This window comes from Cucurbita pepo, chromosome LG18 (genome assembly GCF_002806865.2).
Source record: "Cucurbita pepo subsp. pepo cultivar mu-cu-16 chromosome LG18, ASM280686v2, whole genome shotgun sequence".
In the NCBI taxonomy this organism is placed as follows: Eukaryota; Viridiplantae; Streptophyta; class Magnoliopsida; order Cucurbitales; family Cucurbitaceae; genus Cucurbita; species Cucurbita pepo.
In genome coordinates, this window is record NC_036655.1 from 7,077,693 (window position 1) to 7,097,859 (window position 20,167).

Sequence of the window (20,167 nt, forward strand, 5' to 3'; positions counted from 1 at the left end):
GCCCAATATGTTCATGGGCCAAATCTTGGGCCGAAATTAGGTAGAGGCCGCGCGAACGCAGGCCTCCACTACCACAAATTATGACGTAGGCTCTGCCACGTGGGCAGACCTTAGGCGGGCACCCCTCCGTAGTGCAATGGTGGTCACCAACCTAGGACATGAGCCTTACTGATCGCCCATCGACCCCGTCCAGGTAAGTATGGTTTAAAAGGACCTCTTGTATCTGTTTTATAGTCTGCTGCCACGCTTTCTTTTACGAATCTTTCGATGTGGGACTCAAGTCACTCAACTTGCGTTCTTCCAATAAAATCTAGAAGGAAATGACGTAGATTTTATAACTATTTTATTGATACTATTGGCCTAAATCAGTGTGTTTAGATGAGGTATCACCAAGTTTTTCTAACTGGTTTCTCTTTGCTCACTATTTTCCTCTTTATCTTATTGCCTATGTTGGAGTATTGCTTAACTCTCGTGTTGTTTTCTCTCCTTTTCAACAATGACTTATGATCGAGCCTTTACTGTGACAGAGAGAAAGAGTACAAAAACAAATAGGACGAAGATAAGAATTGTAAAACATTTAGAAAGTCATTCGAACGAGTACTTAGTTTGATAAGTAACAATATGTCGAACCAAGTCATTTTCGAGCCTCTTTGGATGAATAGCGCGCTTCATCCTGCTGGGGTTCATCTTGTCAAGCTTAAACTTTGACAGTGCAAGCAGAGAATGTGTTGGGTGAGCAAATTTAAAGCGTTTATCAGTACAAAAATAGGTCTGTCACATCAAGATATCATCAGGCTTTCTCAAACAAAAATTTCAAATGAAAATCCAATTTTCTTTCCATTCCAAGAGCTTTCAATCCCGAACTGAGAAAGAATGACACTCAGATATGCAGGAACATTGCTAGTTTAACTCTATAGCAGCACCACCAAAATGAAGAACACAAGAATCTCATTATTTTTCTTCAAAATGAAGCCATTAACTTTACTGCCAAAAGGAAGTTAAGGGTGTTCAGGCATGTAGCCAATACAAAAGATGTTAGAGGAATATGTACATCCATGGTCTTTTCCTGCACAATCGAACGATAAACTTTAAAAGAGCGCGAGCGTTTCTGTGGTTCTGTGCGCATTTCGCTTTCTAAGCTTTCAGATACCTTACTCCTCTCCTTCTCCTTCTCCTTCTCCTTCTCCTCCGCCTTCTCTTAACTGTTGGATTGCGTTATACAACTTCCTCCGAGACCCGACAGAAAACACGCCAATCTCTTTGAGATCTTCAATGGTCAGCAGTGGCAAAGCCTCCTCATCCACCTCGTGCATCTCGAACACCCCAGCATACTTGCCAAATCCTACCTCCTCTAACCATCTACTGACAGCATTCGTATCGTCATCTTTTAATCTCATTTGATCCTGCACAATGCCAGATTTGTGTCTACCCTTCTCACCAATGAACTGCGAGTCGTTGTTTAACTCACGATCTTGTTGTGTCGAGGGTTGATCAATGCCACATTCCTCTTTACTAGTGGTTGGTGTCTGGTGATCAGAGAAGTCACCATAACCATTAGCAGAATTACGTGTCCCCTCACAGTCCTTCTCATTCATCGAGCAGTCATCTGAGCTATGTTTCGAGCTCCAACTGCCACCAAGAACGACGTAGCCAACGTTTCGACTACGCCCCCGACGCTTCATATTTCTACACTTCCTGGTCACATCACTAAACTTCAGTCCAGCAGAAGTTGGAGGACATTCCAAAGGTAATGCAGAAGAATTGGGGTTATTATTGTTCTCTCCATTCTGCTGCAACTCTGTTGAAATTTGTGGAGAGGCACCCAACTCAGAGACAGTGAGTTTGGGAGTTGAAGGCTCCAAGTCCCCAAAAACAATGGGGTTATCATCATCATCATCATCCACAGTTTGGAGTACATCATGTTTCCATTCCCTATGAGCTAACTTATCTCTAGTGCTATGAGAAAACCCACAAGCCCAAGCCGCAGATATATCCCCAATTTCCCCTAGCCTTACATTTGGACGCCTTTGTCTCTTGGAGCTCATCACATCCATAACCATCATGATTCCTAGAAACCAGAGTACAAAACATTCACACAAAGAAAAAAACCCTAATTCAAAAAAGGAACAAAAATCGAGTCTAATCTCCACTTCGATTCACACTACATTAGCTTCAGAACAATCCCAATAAAATCAGACGAAACAATCCCAATCCAACAAGAAACAAAAACCCCACAAAGAGTTAAAATCGAGAGGAAAAACAGAAGAACCGAACCTTAAATCGGCGAGACCTTCCACCGCAGAGTGAAAATTTGAGTGATTCTTCAGTTCCGGCACGGAGGACCCTGGATCTCTGTTCGAATTCACAAGTGGGTTTAGGGAAATTTTGAGGTTCATAAGACGGATTGAAGATTGGAAAAGATTCAAATGGGTCAACGGGAATGCATTGGGTAGATGGTTGAGTAGTGGGATGGGGTGAGTGTTGTGGCGAGAGGGGGTTGGAGGAATGGAAGAGTTGCAGAGAAACGTGGAAGAATGGTCAACAGGGGAAGAGCTTTTGAGGGAGACAGAACTATCAAGTTTATGCAAAACTGTGCCTCACACTATTGAGGACATATTCTATTTATATTGGCAAAAGATTAACTAATAGATCCGATTTCATAGGAAACTAACGAAGTAAGCCTATTCTTATGGCATGACTAACTTCAAGCTATTCTAATGGATTGACCAATTCTAACAGTCCCCTTCAATCCCAACAAGTCTTGTACATGTTGAGATTGTTACAATGTGTAGTAAAAGGAGTTTTAGACAGTGGTTTTGTCAGGATATCAGCTACTTGATCACTTGATGAAATGAACCGAACTTCCATTGCTTTACGTGCTACTTGTTCTCGAACAAAATGAAAATCAACTTCAATATGTTTCGTTCTAGCATGAAATACTGGATTTGAAGTTAAATATGTAGCTCCGAGGTTGTCACACCAGAGGCGAGGAGCCTTTGATTGATACACGCCCAGTTCCTTCAGTAATGACTTGATCCAAATCATTTCTGCAGTAAGATTCGCAATGGCCTTGTATTCTGCTTCGGTGCTTGATCTTGACACTGTAGCCTGTTTTCTGGAACTCCATGAGATTAGATTTGCTCCAAGAAATACAGCAAAGCCGCTAGTTGAACGTCGATCATCGGGACAACCAGCCCAATCAGCATCAGAAAACCCCGACAACATCATGGTTGATTTCTGAATTTTCACTCCTAATGCTAGTGTGCCTTTAACATAACGAAGAATTCTCTTCACAGCACCCCAATGAGCATCAGTAGGTGTATGAAGATATTGACACACTTTATTGACAGCAAATGCCAAATCAGGCCTAGTCATTGTCAAATATTGTAGTGCTCCCACTGTACTTCTGTATTTGAATTGTTCTTCAGCTGATAAGGGTATTCCTTGTTCTCTGAATAATTTTTCAGCAGAACCCATTGGTGTAGACATAGGTTTGCATTTTTCCATGTTTACTCTTTTCAACAAATCTAAGGCATATCGTCTCTGTGACAGTATGATACCATCTCGTGTTTTCTTGACTTCAATACCCAGAAAATACTCAAGACCACCCAAATCTTTTACTGCAAAATCTATTTTCAATTTCTGAATCAACCTTTCGGTTGCTTGATCAGAGGAGCTCACAATAATTATATCATCAACATAGATGAGCATATAGATAGTTATCTCTCTGTTTTTGAGAATAAAAAGAGATGAATCAGCTACTGAAGCCTTGAAGCCTAACTCAATAAGTTTTCCAGTCAACCTTGAATGCCAAGCTTTTGGGGCTTGTTTCAGGCCATAAAGGGCTTTCTTGAGCTTGCATATGTAATTCTTTGGTTTGGCTGAGTCTTGAAATCCTGGTGGTTGTCGCATGTACACTTCCTCTTTCAGAATTCCATGCAAAAATGCATTTTGGATATCAACTTGTCTCATATTCCAGCCCTTGGTTACTGCTAGCGAAAGAATGACCCTGATTGTTGACGGTTTGATCACAGGGCTAAAAGTATCAGTGTAATCAACACCAAATCTTTGCTTGAATCCTTTGGCAACTAATCTTGCTTTTAATCTTTCAACTGACCCATCTGCTTTTCTTTTCACTTTATACACCCATTTACTATCAATGAGATTTATTCCAGGTTTGGGTGGAACTAGATCCCAAGTGGCATTTCGTTTTAGCGCTGAGAGCTCATCATTCATTGCTCCTCTCCATCTTGGATGTTGCATGGCTTCCTGCAGGTTTCGAGGTTCAGTAGCAGTCTCTATGATCGGAGTTGTGATAGTTACAGCGCTTGCGAATTTTCTTGAGGTTTCTGAATATCTGATAGTTCCATCAGTGAATTGTTTAGCTTGTACAATGTTATTTCTCAACCTTGTTCGCATTGGATGTTGACTAGCTGCTTCAGTTGGTTGATCAGACACATGTTCATGAGTTTGGTTTTGAGCATTGATCGAACTGCTCTCAGCTTCATATTCTGCAATTTCCTCTGAACTTCTTGTATTATCTGCAGAAGATAAGCTGACACCAGACAAGTTGTCACTAGCAATATTATCAGTTTGACCATCATTCATATGGGAATTACTAACAACTGGTTCAATATCTGTAAGAGCATTTTCAGTGTAAAAACTAGCAAGTTTGGCTAAGGCTGGAAGTAGAACAGGATGATGTGGATTTGTGGTTTTGTTTGGTGGCTTAGATTCTTCAAAAGGAAAAATATTTTCATCGAAAACCACGTCTCTAGAGATGTAAATACGTCCTGTACTTCTATTTAAGCATTTATATCCCTTATGAGAAGAACTATAACCCAAGAATATACATCTAGTAGTTCTGAAACTCAGTTTCTTGTTGTTGTAAGGCCTTAAATTAGGCCAGCAAGCACAGCCAAACACCCTAAGCATGGAGTAGTCTGGACTTTTACCAAACAATTTATGAAGTGGTGTGTCTTGTTGTATGGTTCGGCTGGGCATTCTATTTATAAGAAAGCAAGCTGTGTTGAAAGCTTCATCCCAGTAGGATAGAGGCATGTTGGCTTGAGCGAGTAAAGCAAGGCCAGTTTCTACAATGTGTCTGTGTTTTCTTTCGACTAACCCATTCTGCTGGTGTGTGTGAGGACAGGAGATATGATGTTCAATGCCTGTGGATTTGAAATAATTGTGTAACCGATGGTATTCACCCCCCCAATCTGATTGGACGGAGCGAATTTTGGTATTTAGCATAGTTTCAACATGTTTTTGAAATTGAAGGAACACAGACTCAACATCAGATTTGCATCTCAGAAAGTAAATCCAAACATAACGACTAAAATCATCAACAAAGGAAACATAATATTTGGAATTATTTACTGACGCAATGGATGGACCCCATACATCAGTGTGAATTAATTGAAGGGGTGCTGTAGATACATGCTGAGAAGAACCAAATGGCAATTGATGTGCTTTCCCTAATTGACAAGCATTACAAATTGAGGAAGAGGGAATATTAGTATCTATAGCTAAATTATTATCTTGTAGAATTCTAATGGTAATTGGAGATGCAGGGTGCCCTAGCCTTCTGTGCCATTGTTCTTTCGAAAGTTTGGCTGTCAGCAAGGCTTGACTGAAATTATGCGGTAGAACGTATAGGCCATTCTTACATCTACCGTGGAGCAGGAGTTTCTTCGTGACTCGGTCCTTAACCAAAAAATAGTTTGGGTGAAATTCTACAACAGCATTATTATCAGATGCTAGTCTTTGTACTGAAATTAGGTGCTTATTGATTTTAGGAACATATAGGATATGTTTCAGAACAAGAGATGAACCAGAAATTAATGAATTCCCAATATGAGAGATAGACAAACCTGCGCCATTTGCAACCTGAATTTGGTCGGTGCCAGTGTAGCGTTCTCTGGTGGTAAGCCTCTCTAGGTCATTGGTGATATGATCTGTGGCTCCAGTGTCAACATACCAGTTTGTGTCACTAGTGTATCCACTTGTTGCCAAAGCTGCTTGTTTGAGATTATTTTCGGCTTGATATGCCTGATCAAATCTGTGCCAGCATTGCAAAGCATCGTGATTGGGCTTACCACAAATCTGACAGACAATGCCTGAGCTGCTTTGTGTCTTTGATGGTTGACGTCCAGGATTGTTCACAGTACGCCTTGATTGTCCATGACCACTATTTAACTGACGACTACGACCGCGACTACCTCGACCTCCATTGGCACCTCCACGAATGGATATCCTATTGACATTGTTAGCAGATGAAAGTTGCTCAAATGTACCCTTACGCAAGTGCCGCATCTCATAGCTCAGCATGTGAGCATACACGTCGCTGACAGTGTATACATCTGTTCTGGTTGTAATGCTTGTGACTAGAGGATCATAATCTGGACCAAGTCCTTGCAGCATGTAGGCGATGAGTTCTTCATCCTCTATTCGCTTGCCAATGGCAGCAAGTGTATCACCAAGATGTTTTACTTTACGAAAGTAGTCAGCAATTGTCATGTCCTTTTTCTGGATAGTAGAGAGTTCCATACGGATCTGCATTGCTCTTGCTCGAGATGTGGAAGCAAATTGTCGCTCCAGCGTAATCCAGGCTTCTCGTGCAGTGGTGATTCCAACCATCGTGCTGAGAACCTCCTCAGTGACTGATGAGTTGATGAGGCTGAGTACCAGCTGGTCCTGGGGGTACCAGACTGTGAACTCAGGGTTGATGATAATTTTGCGATTCCCTGTTTCTTCACTTGGTTCAACGGCGATCGTCTGGCTTGGTGCAGGCATGGATCCATCCACAAAACCAACAAGGTTTTGGCTACGCAAGTAGGGAAGGATTTGGGTAGACCACAGTAGATAATTTTCTTGTGTAAGCTTAACACTAATCACCTGACTGATCGACGGAGAAGACATTGTGTTGATTGGGATTGACATGTCTAACAGCAGAGGCTATGGATCTCGTGGATCTTATTTCTGCTCTGATACCATATCAAGTTTATGCAAAACTGTGCCTCACACTATTGAGGACATATTCTATTTATATTGGCAAAAGATTAACTAATAGATCCGATTTCATAGGAAACTAACGAAGTAAGCCTATTCTTATGGCATGACTAACTTCAAGCTATTCTAATGGATTGACCAATTCTAACAAGAACAAGGGGGCTCGAGTTTCTAAAGAGGAAACTGTGGGGAAATGGCGGAATTGGAGAATAATTGGAAGAGGAAGGAATGGGACTGTCGTGGAAGCTTCTTCCAACTCCCAATGGATAAGTATCAGTACAAAAGTCACAGCACATGGATTACACCCCAACCCTTCCGCCTTCAATTCCTTCTTACACTTTTCCTTCCCACTTAAACTAAGAATGTGCGCCTTCGTTTTAGGTTTAAATATTATTTTACTCATCTTAATCTTTTCTTTTTATTTTTATTTTTTATTATTATAAAAAAAATAGTTTAGATTAATAAAAGTAGAGCCATTTGTAAGTCCTGAAGTAGGCCCAAATTAACTTGGAATGAAATGAATGTCGTGAAAACGAAAAATATAAAATATGCGGTGAGCGTGGATCGAACACGCGACCTTCAGATCTTCAGTCTGACGCTCTCCCAACTGAGCTATCCCCGCATTGTTGTTTATCGTTTTATCGTTTATTAAACTATTGAAATATTAAATTATTTTATTTTATTTTTAATATTCCAATTAGCGACTTGCAATATTTGTTACATAGACCAGCGTGAAATTGTGTGCCTTCCCTCACTGGATCTCGTCCTTCCTCTTCTCTCCTCCCGTCGACGACGAGACCGAAACGAAGAAGCAGAGAGCGCGCGAAGTTAGATTCAACGTTCAGGTTCAGCCATGGATTTTTGGAACAAAGCTCGGAATTTCGCCGAGGAAGCAGCGAAGCGCTCTCAGGAGCTGACTCTGGAAGCTGCAAGGCGTTCCCAAGAGCTCACGATTGGATCCTCTAGTTTGTCCGATATCGTTTCCGTGACTGCTAAACGCTCCAAGGAATTCGCTACTGAAGCCTCGAAGCGAGCTGATCAAATTAAAGCAGAAGCTGCTAAGCGAGCCGATCTAATCAAGCACTTGGTCGGGGGGACTCCGTCGTCTGGCGCTCTTGAGAAGAACGCTTCCGAAGTAGAGATGCAGGAGGAGGATTTGCAGAAGTTTGGAATAAACGAAGAGCTGAGGGACTTTGTCAAAGGCATCACCATGAGTACATTTCGGGATTTCCCACTCGAAGGTAATTGATTCGTTTTCTTGAATTCTCCGTTCTATTGGCTAGTTGGTTGAAAGATTGAGGATCATAGAACTAAGTATCAGTAGGGGGATTGGTTGGAGGTAACACAGGGGAAGTATGTAGTCAGCGATCATCAAGCATTTAAGCTCTAGAAATGAAGATTGTTAGGCTTAACTGATACTGAATTGACGAACACCGAAGGTTAACTCAATAGAGGGGGCCATTGAATTTGAAGAACTACTTTCATTGGCATGAACCATCCGAAGACCTTAATTGGAATAACTGTAATATGTTCTTCTATTTTCTCTATCACCTAGACCTTGTTTCTAAACTGGTTCATTTCCCTTTGCGTAGATGATTCACAAGTGTCCAATATCCCCACAGTCTCAAACATTAGTCAGGATCTAACTGTGTGGCAGACGAAGCATGCAAGCCTTGTTCTTTCAACTGTCAAGGTATTACTATTATGAACATGTCACCAGTGAAGATGAATGTAGCTTTCTCTACCCACTGGAGAGGAACTTTGATTTCACAGTTCATTGTGGATGAGCTTGAGAAATGAATTTACATTTTCGTAGATAACATGCTTTGTTGCAGTATACATGCTTTTTAACCTTCATTTTTATGTAACGTGGCAGGAAATTTCTACGTTACGTTATGAATTGTGTCCACGCATTATGAAAGAGAGAAAATTCTGGAGGATTTACTTTTTGCTGGTTAATAGACACATTGCACCGTAAGTTTAAGTCTTGAGTTCGAGCCTTGACTCTAGCTTACTTTGAATTTTGATTACAGAAATCGTCACAGCTTCTAGATTTGTATTTCTTGTCAATTGATTCAAAGGAACAAGTTAATAAGCCTTGACTAAGTATACAATGGGGCATGGGAAACGCAAAAAATGCTTTATGTATGTGGTGATGACCTTAAGAACAAAAAGATACTGGATTGAAAACTTAAAAACTTCAATTTTTTTTTTTTTTGTTGTTGTTGTTGTGTACACTTAGCTTCTTACCAATCTGTCAACTCTTTGTTTGTATCTTGATCTTCAGGCCTTAATTTTCTTATAGAATTTCATTAACGAAATTTCAAAATTTTCTTGTTCTATATTCTTTTACTTCTGAAGCTATGAGAAAAAGTACATGGAGGATGTCATGCTGAAATCAGCTACACAGGTTGTAGATGGAAAGAAGGAACCTGATAAAACTGAAATAACATCTAATTCTCATGAGAAGAAAAATGCTCCAACCTTTTCATCAAGTGATCAGGAGAAGAAAAATGCTCCAACCTCCTCATCAACTGACCAAGACTTGGACCTATTTCTTCTTGGGGATCTTGGAGACAGCGATGAAGGTCCAGGTACAGTGCCACAATTTATTGATGTCTGCTCTGTACTAAAGATTTCAGACAAAGAAATCATGCCTCTACGTAATCTTTAAAGTTCAAACAAAGATCTGTTCCTTTGACGTTATTGATTTTGTCTATTCAAGCTTGTTAATTTTAACAGTATGACAAATTGTTGTTGTCAAGAGGTTGTATTAGCAATTGGCATATATCCTTTTTAGTCCCTACTGACGTTTTTTCTGAGGCAGAAAAAAATCTGCTCACTTCTTTATCTGAAAGGAAGAGACTAGAGAAATGTGGTTCTTGGATTGAAAACAAGTGATTTGAGGGAGTGGCTGCCATTGGTCATTTCCATGGCTTCAAACATTATTTGGTGCAATTATTAGCAATGGGCATAGCATATGCACAGTACAGTTATATAGTTGCTTGTTCATTTATACTGTTGATGTCATTTTGTCATTTGAGGTTGCTTGCACTGATATTCTTCCTGATTTTTCAGATGATGGAGATGAGGGCTTTGATGATGATTTTGACAAAATGGTTGACAGTTCGGTAAGTAGAATTTATCATTTGCTTTACGTCCCTGTTTTCACGTTTGACTAATCTCTTGTGCCTGGCATCCCAAGGTTTTCATTGAAGTTTCTTATGAATTTTGTGTTACTATGTTGCTGAGATTTTGTGGTCATTAATTGGATTTAGAAACTCCTACCAGAGAATGTGATCATATATTTGCTTTTTTTCACGATTAGAGTTTTTAATTGGATTTATAATAGGTTGATTTTAGTTCTATTCTAGGAACAATTCAAAACAACGTTCAAACGAAATCCATAATCTGAGCAAGTTCTTTCAAACAGAATTTTGTTTTTTTCCCTTTCGTGCTTCCCCTCAAGTTTTTTAAAATGCGTCTGCTAGGGAGAAGTTTCCACACCTTTATAGAGAATGCTTCGTTCCACTCTCCAACCGATGTGGGATCTCAAAATCCACCCCCATTTCAGGGCTCAGTGTTCTCGCTAGCACTCGTTCCTACCTTCAATCGATGTGGGATCTCACAATTCACCCCCCTTTATGGCCCAACATCTTCACTGCCACACCACCCAGTGTCCACCCCCCTTCGGGGCTCAACATCATCGCTGGCACACCGCCCGGTGTCCACCCTCCTTCGGGGCTCAGTGTCCTTGCTGGCACACTGCTCGATGTCCACCCCATTTCGTTGGCACACAACCTGGTGTCTGGCTCTTATACCATTTGTAACGGCTCAAGCTCACCACTAGCAAATATTGTCCTCTTTAAGCTTTCCTGTTCGGGCTTCCCTTCAAGATTTTTAAAACGCGTCTGCTAGGGAGAGGTTTTCACACCCTTATAAAGAATGCTTTCTTCCCCTCTCCAACTGATATCGGATCTTATAGTCACCCCTTCGAGGCCCAGCGTCCTCGTTGGTACTCGTTCTTCTTTCCAATCGATGTGGGATCTCACACAACCTCCATAGAATTTGATATCGTACGAGGTATCTTGACAACCAGGGGTAGGATTAGGTAGTTGTCTCATGTGAATAGTTGAGGCGTGTAAGGTAATTTGGACACTTAGAATTCCTAAGGAATACTCAGATATTTAGCTGTACTGCAGTTTCAACCTTGTAAATTCAGCTTTCATGCATTACTGTAATTTGCTAGTTCTGGAAGTCAAAATCTGAAAATGTTCATTTTTCTCTTCTTGTTACCAAAATCGTATACCTATTATTTGGTAATTGAATTTTGTCTTCAATCCATAGGACGACGAGATACTAATTGTAGATGACGTTCTACTTGTTCTTATCCTAATATCGATTCATTGCTTTCGTCCATTTGAAAGTCCCCTTCTAAGGTTCATGGCTGTGGGGATCGGGTGATGTCAAATAAAGCCCAAGTCATATAACTCCATTAGATGTTCAAACAAGGGTTTTGACTTAAAAAACATAGTGATATTCTTATGGAACCATTGACAGCCAAATGCAAAAAGCTCCTCGAAAAAACACCATCAAGCCCGTTGGTTCATTCTTTGATTCCCGATAATCTGATGTCTCAGACCCATCCGTGACAGATTTTGAACACCCTATCCATGTAATCCGAATTCTTAGTTGCACAGTACTAACTTTCTCCTAAAAGTGTTTTTTAAGTGAAATACATATTGTATTAGGATTCATGAAAAGAAAGAACAAGTTGCTTTCTTTAAAAGCATTAAGTGCTTTTTATCTATTTTTAGTGTTTCTCTAGCCACTTTTGATAGTAAAAAATTTTGACAAGTTTTTTCTAGAACCAAACACTATAATTTCTTAAGAAAAAAAAAACATTTTTAGTCATTCATCACTCCAAATTCACTTTTTATTGCTGCTGAACTTTGCTGGTGGTGGAATTCTAAGTCAGATTACATTTTTATGTTTTTATCGTGTGCCTATTATTTCGTAATGAAATTTGTCTTAAACCTACAGGATGACGAGAAAGACAAATTGTAGGAGACAACAGCAGGAGTGTTTTCACATCAAATCATTGCTACTCATCCATTTGAAGTCGTCTTTTCCGTTCTTGGTGGCAGAGTTCAGTGGGCTAAATGATGATCCAATAAAAAACCCATTTGAAGTCCTCTTCTATCACTCCACTGAGCAGCGTGTGCACCTGAACCTGTGCAGGAGAAACCGAAGCTTATATGTTCATTATTTTTTTTTTCCCTTCTCACACTTGCCACTGAGGGAGGTTCCCATGTACACAAATCCTGTATTATACTTGGACCTTTGGTTGATTTTGTACAGCACTCAGCACCTTAGCTTGGCCCTTCTTGGTGTAGGATTAATATTTGTTTAAATTATAGGTTTAGTTCTTAAACGTTCTTAAACTTTTAAGTTTGTGTCTATTTGGTCTCCAAAGTTGATACATCTATAAACTTTCATTTTTATATATAATTAATTTCTAGATTTTTTCAGATTTAGAAAAGTTGAGTTTAGAAAATGCAAGAACGCGAACAATACAGAAATTCGTTTAAGTGCCTATTAAACACTTTGTAAAGTTTAAGATAGTTTAGACACATAATTAAAAATTTAAAAATGAAAAAGACACTATAAAATTTATCGACTAAATTTCTAACTTCAATATTTTTAGATCTTCAGTTAAAGTAAATCGATAGATTTAGACAAATTTAAACTTTTGTTGTGCAGATGAGAAGTAAAGTCTATGATAGAAATGTAAGTTGAAAGCACTTCTAATATGATGTTTAATTATAATTACATAAATTTTTTAGGCTAAATCAATTTAAAGAACTTCTTTCCCCATATATTATCCACTTTTTAGTTGGAATGACGAGTTTAAACTATAACGCACTAATTCTAATCATTTAATCTCGTTTCAGATGTCGAGAAAAGTATTTATCTTAGTAGATATGATACTAATTACTATATTAAAAATCAATAGTTCGATCTTTTACCTTCAATTGTAGAATTTAAAATATGTTTAATTATTTAAAATTTATTAAAAAACGTGTTTTAGTTCAAATTAATTCAGAACATAACAAAAGAGCTCAAGATTTAAACATCTAACCAGTAAGATAGATATACAATATCATCCGATCATTTGCTTCGCGTTGGCTACCCAAGCATTGGACATGGACCATCCAACCACTTATAAATTTCTTAGGCCAAACACATTGTATTCAACTTGTGACAACTTATTTGCTACATTTTGTCTTATATATATTTTTAAAACCATGCTTCAAATTCATACAAAGTTGGGATATTCCTTGGAAATAAATTTATTTTGTTTTGCTGACATTATAATATAAGCTGCCTCTTGAAGTTAGAAATCCCTTTTTTTCCAAGAGATGATTTGGGCATCTTGATTAATTAAATATTAACATTAATTAAAAATATTTATTTTTCACTTATTTTTCACTCTTAGATCATTATTAATTAATTTAAACATGACATAACAGCTAAATAACCTACTTAAAACTCAAAAAATAAAATAATTTTTTATTTATTTAACGCTCTAAGAAACCCACGAATTAAAAATAATAATAATAAAAAATCCCACAAAAAATAAAATAATGTTTTTATTTAAGCCACCCATTGTGGAATCCTTAGTCAACCCTTAGCTCGAAACCTTAATGGTGGCTATCCTTGAAGATGTCAGCCCTATTGGTTTATTATTTTATTGAAATAATTGCTAATTATTCACATAATATCACTAATTATTTTTTCCAATATTAATTATATGAGTTACGTCCCAATTTTATAAATATGATAATCAATTTTTTTTAATTTTTTAAAAAAAGAGTCATGTTTTTCTTTATTGAAGTTTATTTAAACAAATTAAAGTAAATATTGAATTGCAATTGAACCAATAATTGATCAAATTAATCTTTTAAAAGGAAGATTATATCCATTAAAATCAAAGTCTTCCCTAATATTATAGTCCATTTGAAATTTTCAAACTCTAAAATGGTTTTAAAATACTTTTGATTATAAAATAATCAAACCATTTAGTTATTTAATTTTTAATTTATAATAATTTAATTTATATACTTTTAAATTTATAACAATTTAATTTTTATAGTATAAAAATTCATCCTAATTAATAAGTATTTCAAATTTATAATAATTTAGTCCCGACAGTACAGCCGTCTTTTTGTGCTTTTTTAATAGGTAAAAATAATAATGGGTAAAAATGTAATAATGGGTAAAAATAAAAGAAACACGCGCTTTCACGCGCGACAAGTTAGCACGTGCCACTCCCCTAAAAGACACCGAACCAGTTCTAAATAACAACGTGGTCCTGGGGCCCACTGCAGTTCAGAGTTCACAGTTGAGACACCCATTCTTTCCCTCTTACCGATTGCTCACGCGAATCTAGCGGGTGTGGTGCTCAATCTCTTTCTCTGGTCGGCGCGTGAGGTGGAAGCCGGGCTTGTCCAAGTAGGACATCTCTTTCAAGCGAGCTCGTTCCACGTGGCTTCATGGACCCACCTACAACCGACAAGATTCTGACATCTGGACATCACTTTCATCACACGGCTTAGAAGCTTTGGAGACGGTGAGAATAAAAACGACCGTTGCGGTTGTGGCACTGTCATAGTTCAGGCTCCGTCAAGACGTCGCAACCGACAGTGTAACGGCAGTTGAACGGCGAAAATTCCCTGAAAATAAAGCCAGCTGTCAGTCCACGCAATCAAAATAGATTTTATCGCGAATATATCGTCCGTCAATGGTTCTCTTTTTACATTAATTCCATAAATTATTTTTAGAATATTAGATTTCATAATTAAAAGTTTGCTTTATTTTGTTTGACATGGTTTGGTTTTCTTTTATTTCTCACTTCTTTTTAAATAAATAAATATATTATTCATTTATGCTCAATTTGTATTTTAATTTCCATTCTTTTTTCGGTCTTTCCATATTTTCTCCATTAATTTAATTTAGTATCTGTGAAGATAGTTACTATGTTAAAATTGAAAGAAATATGTGATATTATTTACATGACGACCGACATGTTAATTTTTATTAATTTGTGAATTGTATCACATAAACATTTTAATTTTTACTGGTCGGAGTTAGTTGGCAACCCAGTAATGACTCAAATGGAAATAATTCACCGATTAGAGTGTGTAGGGTTTATGCTTATAAACAAATAAAATAAAAAACACACTTTAACCTTTTCTCCTTACAAATTTCTTTGTTGTTTATTATTTAAATTTATTTTTTTGTAACATATATTTGTCTTACAAAACTCTACCGATAATCACTAAAAATGTTGTGTCCAACATTAAGGAGCCTCACCTTAAATGGAGTGAAGAATGAGAAAGAACCGACAGAGATTTCTCTCTATTAGCTAAATAGAAAAGGAAAAGAGGAGAAATTCTGATTATATCTATATATATATATCGAAATTAAAACACAAAATTAGTTTAATATATTTATGTTTATAGTAGTAAATAAATATACTAAATTATATTTATGTTTCATGAAATATTATTAAATTTACTACTATTTTTTCATTTTAAAATATGTATTATATTAAAAATTATATTTTAAAGGAATATATATAAAACGAAAAAAAAAAAAAAAAATCGAAATGTGAATTTGCGTGTTGGACCTCTCTACTTAGTTCTTTCTAAAACTTATCTTCTAGTAAAACATTAGTACGTTTTCTATGAGTCAAAGATTTAGATCAGACACTTCTGTAATAAGTTTTATTTATTTTTTCTTTAATTCAAAATGAGTGGATGAAAATTCGAATTTGAATCTCTTTGACCAAAAGAATATGTCTTAATCAGTTGAATTATGCTTAAATTTACAGTATCATCCCCTCACTTCACAATGTTAAAGTCAACTCTAACTCTACATCTAATAGTTCGGTCTCATAAATTTAGCAATGATTTATTGTTTTTTCTTACCTCTAAAATTAGAAAAGTTGAGATGATAGGAATATATTTATTTTTGGTCCATTAATTCTAAATATAATTTTTATTGTTTTTAGAGAAAGGAAAAAGTCCAATACTTTGTATGAGTTATTTAAAAAGAAACCATATTTATTAGGATGAAAAATTAATTAATTCTGGAAGATGAATATTAGCAAAATTAGTATTATTTTCTTTTTAAAAGAAAAAAAAAAAGCATAAAACTTAAATTGGAAGGAAAGTAACAATTTTTAATTTTTTTTTTTTTTAATGAGTAAAATAAGACGAGGCAATTAATTATATTTCTAAAATTCGGAGCAAACAAATAACAAAAGGTAGTATTTGGAATTTCCAAATATATTTTTATGTAAATATAAATAAATAAATAAATTAAATATATATATATATATATATATATAGTTTTAACTGAAGTACCGGCGGAAAATTAGTAAAATATCGCCATATATTGTCGGCGAATCGTCAGCAGATTAAATGCACGCAAATCTAAGGAGGAGTACAATGACCCCCACATAGCATACGGATCTTGATATCCCGCCGTAGGAGCCTGCCACGTGGAAATATGACCCGTTTGATTTACGACACGTCATGAAGAGAGTGGGTCCAGTTTTCTTGATGTTTAGCTGGCGTACATTTATTGGTGTGTTTATTTAACCATGGGTGAGCACGGAGCCCCAAACCAAACTCCCTCACAGTCACTCGCGGGTTAACTTCCTGAGGTGTACGGCTTCTGACTTTCTCTCTCTATTCTCTCTCTCCTCCGTGTGTTTGTTTGGGAATGCGAATACTCTCGGCCACGATCCTTTTGCTTATCGAAGTCATTATCTTTCTCTCTCTTCCTCTCTTTTTCTCTCTTTTTATATCGGTCTATTTTTTTGCGGTTGTGCTGTCGAACCTTGCCGGCGGAGAGTGGTGGAGCTCAGTGGGGGGTCGGCATTTTTGTCGGCGGACCAACCAATTCCATTTCGGGATTTGAATTTCGCTTCCCAATTGGGACGATCCCATTCAGAGGCTTTAATTGATCTGGGAAATGCAGTAGGAGTTGGGTGAGTTTAGATGCGGCGGAGTCTTGGGAGACTGACAATTTCAGCGCGGTTTTTATGGTAATGTGTGAAGAGTTTTGAGATTTGGGTTTGTTTTGAGTGGTGGGTTTTTGTTCTAGATGCCCTTAGATTGAGACTCTGGTTGGCATTGGCGGTGGATCTCGTCGGATTAGGAGGGGAAATTGTAATTGTTGTAAGATGCAGCGGGGGAGATCGTGATGTGCAGGGTAGAGAGGAAGAAGTGGTCATTGAAGAGCTCTATGGTGATGGGATTGAAAGCATTGGGAGAGAGCAAAGTGGAGAAGCTTAAGAGTTCAATGGTGTCGCCGAGATCGAAGATGAAGCTATGGATGATCCGTGCAATGACTTCTATATTGATTTGGACGTGCATCGTGCAGTTGACCGCGCTGGGGGAGACGTGGGGGCCGAGGGTTTTGAAGGGTTGGCCATCTTGTTTCTCTCAGGAATCTGCATCAGTGGATGCGTTTGGTATCATCCCTAATAAGCCTCTTCCACTTCCCCCCAAAATAGTTCTTCCTCCTAAGAGTAAGTTCTTGTTCTACATGATTTTGGTGGTTTCATAAGCCGTCTGTCTTTCAATTCTGATTCTGATTCTGTTCTTGTTTGTGTAGGGGTGTATAAGAACAATGGTTACCTGATGGTCTCCTGCAATGGTGGGCTCAATCAAATGAGAGCTGCAGTGAGTGGGCATCTTCTTTACCCTTGTGAATTGTGATATCCATCCAACATATTGAGTGCTTACTCTGTTAAATGCTTCACAGATTTGTGACATGGTAACAATTGCAAGATATTTGAATGTGACCCTTATAGTACCTGAGCTAGATAAAACCTCCTTTTGGGCTGACCCCAGGTTTGCTTTTGTTCATCCATTCATTCATTCATCTTCTCAATGGATTCATATCTAGTTTTGAACAAGCTTTGTTTGGCGATGATGTTGCAGTGAATTCCAGGACATATTTGATGTACAACACTTCATTACATCACTCAGAGATGAAGTCCGCATATTGAAGGAGTTGCCTCCCAGGCTCAAGAAGAGAGTGGAACAGGGAAGGATTTATTCCATGCCACCAATTAGTTGGTCTGATATATCTTACTACCATAATCAGGTCAGTTTTCAGCTTTAAACTGCACAATCTGTGTATCTCTTCATTTTGATAGAACCTTGTCTGTGTCTTCATTATAGGTTCTTCCTCTTATTCAAAAGTATAAGGTTGTGCATCTAAATAGAACCGATGCTCGACTCGCCAACAATGGTCAACCTATGGAGATTCAAAAACTGCGGTGCCGGGTAAACTTCAGCGCGTTGAGGTTCACTTCCCAGATTGAGGAATTGGGAAGAAAAGTTATAAAGCTGCTAAGACAGAATGGGCCTTTTCTAGTTCTTCATCTCAGATATGAAATGGACATGTTAGCATTTTCTGGGTGCACCCAAGGCTGCAATGATGAAGAGGTTGAAGAGTTGACAAGAATGAGGTTAGTCCGTTCTTCTACCGAATGGTGTGGTACTGGTAGATATGCTATGAGTGTGAGAACTTATTCTGATCATTGTTGTGTTGGTAGATATGCTTATCCCTGGTGGAAAGAAAAGATTATAAACTCTGAGTTGAAAAGGAAAGATGGGTTATGTCCATTAACACCTGAAGAAACTGCACTGACACTGAGAGCACTGGATATTGATCCAAATATCCAGATTTATATTGCTGCTGGAGAAATATATGGTGGGAACAGGAGAATGGCTGCTCTTGCTAAGGCTTTTCCAAAAGTGGTTAGTGTAAATCTCTTAGCTCGGGTCGGTATTTGATCATGTCCTGAAGCCATTTGGATTGTTGAAACAGGTTAGAAAGGAGACATTGTTGGAACCTTCAGAACTTGGGTTCTTCCAGAATCATTCATCTCAGATGGCAGCTTTAGATTATCTAGTTTCGTTGGAAAGTGATATATTCGTTCCTACATTCGACGGAAACATGGCGAAAGTTGTCGAAGGTCATCGCAGGTGGTATATACAGTTTGTGTCATCTTTTGCTTAAAAATTCAAGCTCAGTTACACAATTGTTCATCTGAGAACTGACTGTTTGTTTATGTTTTTGTAGATTTCTGGGGTTTAAGAAGACAATCTTATTGGACAGAAGGCTGCTTGTAGATCTGATAGATCAATACAACAGAAAACAGCTGAAGTGGGGTGAATTCTCATCTGCAGTGAAAGAAGCTCATGCAGGTCGGTGGGGGAGCCCTACAAAGAGAATGGTGATTCCAGAGAGGCCTAAAGAGGAAGATTATTTCTATTCTAACCCAGAAGAGTGTCTGCAGTTGACAGAGGAGGAAGGATTGAGTAGCAGAAGTGCATGATTGACATAAATATATCTCTAGATTTTATTACGGAAGAGATATTTAAATAGAGTTTCCCCGCATGCATTCTGGGAACACTATGAGAGGTCAATTTCAAAAGAATCCAACAGAATCTGTGGAGGACATGTTTTAATGTTATGCCATAATATGCAATACCTGTATAGAACAACAAGAACAAGAACAAGAAGAACAAGAACAAGAGCAAAAGCAAGAGCAAGAAGAGAGCAGTTGAAGTTAGAAGATCCTACACAGAAGAAGAAGGCACAATTGATCAGCCATCTCCAATTTTTTTTGTTTTTGTTTTTGTTTTTGTTTCTTTCTGATCAGCCATCAATGATGTGATTTCGATATGTTATGTTGTCATGATATACCATAAATAACACTACATTTTCACAGTTACTTTTCTTCCTTCCAGTTCAGTAAGGGTCTCTCTCAGTTATCTGAATTGGCCATTTTGACAGAATAAATAATGGGTTTTCTTCTCTTGATCATCATGCACAGCAGCACCAGAGTGATTTCTTTATAGAACTAATTGTTTTAGTTGGGAATGAAAAATGAGTTATTAAATGCTAGGAGTTGGTAAACGGGGCCTATTTCCTTGAGTTACCAAGTATTATATCCTATCGGTAGTTCTCGAGGATGCTTGATTCTCAGAAAGTGACAGGAGAGTAGTGGCTTGAGGAGATGAGGTCTTATTGGTTTAAAAAAATGGATGCTTCTTTATTGGTTGGT

The 20,167-nt window shown here is 37.8% G+C and overlaps 3 protein-coding genes and 3 non-coding genes across 9 annotated transcripts; 2 read left to right on the top strand and 4 right to left on the bottom strand.

Annotated features, from left to right (window-relative positions):
* Positions 1–40: 40 nt before the first annotated feature.
* Positions 41–201, bottom strand: LOC111780756. The gene has a single exon (XR_002812899.1). It is a non-coding gene; the product is annotated as a U1 spliceosomal RNA (small nuclear RNA).
* Positions 202–931: 730 nt separating this feature from the next.
* On the bottom strand, positions 932–2,566 carry LOC111780695. Its single transcript, XM_023661168.1, has 2 exons — positions 2,275–2,566; positions 932–2,068 (listed from the first exon to the last, which is right to left on the bottom strand). The coding sequence occupies exon 2, from the start codon at positions 2,061–2,063 to the stop codon at positions 1,152–1,154; it is 912 nt and encodes a 303-aa protein (XP_023516936.1). The 5' UTR covers positions 2,064–2,068; positions 2,275–2,566; the 3' UTR covers positions 932–1,151.
* A 3,751-nt stretch (positions 2,567–6,317) lies between these two features.
* On the bottom strand, positions 6,318–6,453 carry LOC111780754. The gene has a single exon (XR_002812897.1). It is a non-coding gene; the product is annotated as a small nucleolar RNA Z247 (small nucleolar RNA).
* A 1,107-nt stretch (positions 6,454–7,560) lies between these two features.
* Positions 7,561–7,633, bottom strand: TRNAF-GAA. Its single transcript has one exon. It is a non-coding gene; the product is annotated as a tRNA-Phe (tRNA).
* A 104-nt stretch (positions 7,634–7,737) lies between these two features.
* Positions 7,738–12,517, top strand: LOC111780696. 4 transcript variants are annotated; one of them, XR_002812886.1, is made up of 6 exons: positions 7,738–8,252; positions 8,604–8,704; positions 8,888–8,985; positions 9,373–10,003; positions 10,090–10,142; positions 12,055–12,083. XR_002812886.1 is itself a non-coding variant. In XM_023661169.1 (6 exons), the coding sequence occupies exons 1-6, from the start codon at positions 7,865–7,867 to the stop codon at positions 12,076–12,078; spliced, it is 897 nt and encodes a 298-aa protein (XP_023516937.1). In that variant the 5' UTR covers positions 7,741–7,864; the 3' UTR covers positions 12,079–12,517. The 4 variants fall into 4 exon arrangements, 1 of the variants encoding a protein (XP_023516937.1); XM_023661169.1 differs by having other exon boundaries at positions 7,741–8,252; positions 9,373–9,605; positions 12,055–12,517; XR_002812885.1 differs by having other exon boundaries at positions 9,373–10,142; positions 12,055–12,517.
* Positions 12,518–16,705: 4,188 nt separating this feature from the next.
* LOC111780694 (O-fucosyltransferase 34-like) lies at positions 16,706–19,838 on the top strand. The gene is made up of 8 exons (XM_023661167.1): positions 16,706–17,614; positions 17,701–17,768; positions 17,851–17,939; positions 18,030–18,195; positions 18,273–18,562; positions 18,650–18,854; positions 18,925–19,082; positions 19,180–19,838. Exons 1-8 carry the CDS (start codon positions 17,287–17,289, stop codon positions 19,433–19,435), a joined length of 1,560 nt encoding a protein of 519 aa, XP_023516935.1. The 5' UTR covers positions 16,706–17,286; the 3' UTR covers positions 19,436–19,838.
* Positions 19,839–20,167: the final 329 nt, after the last annotated feature.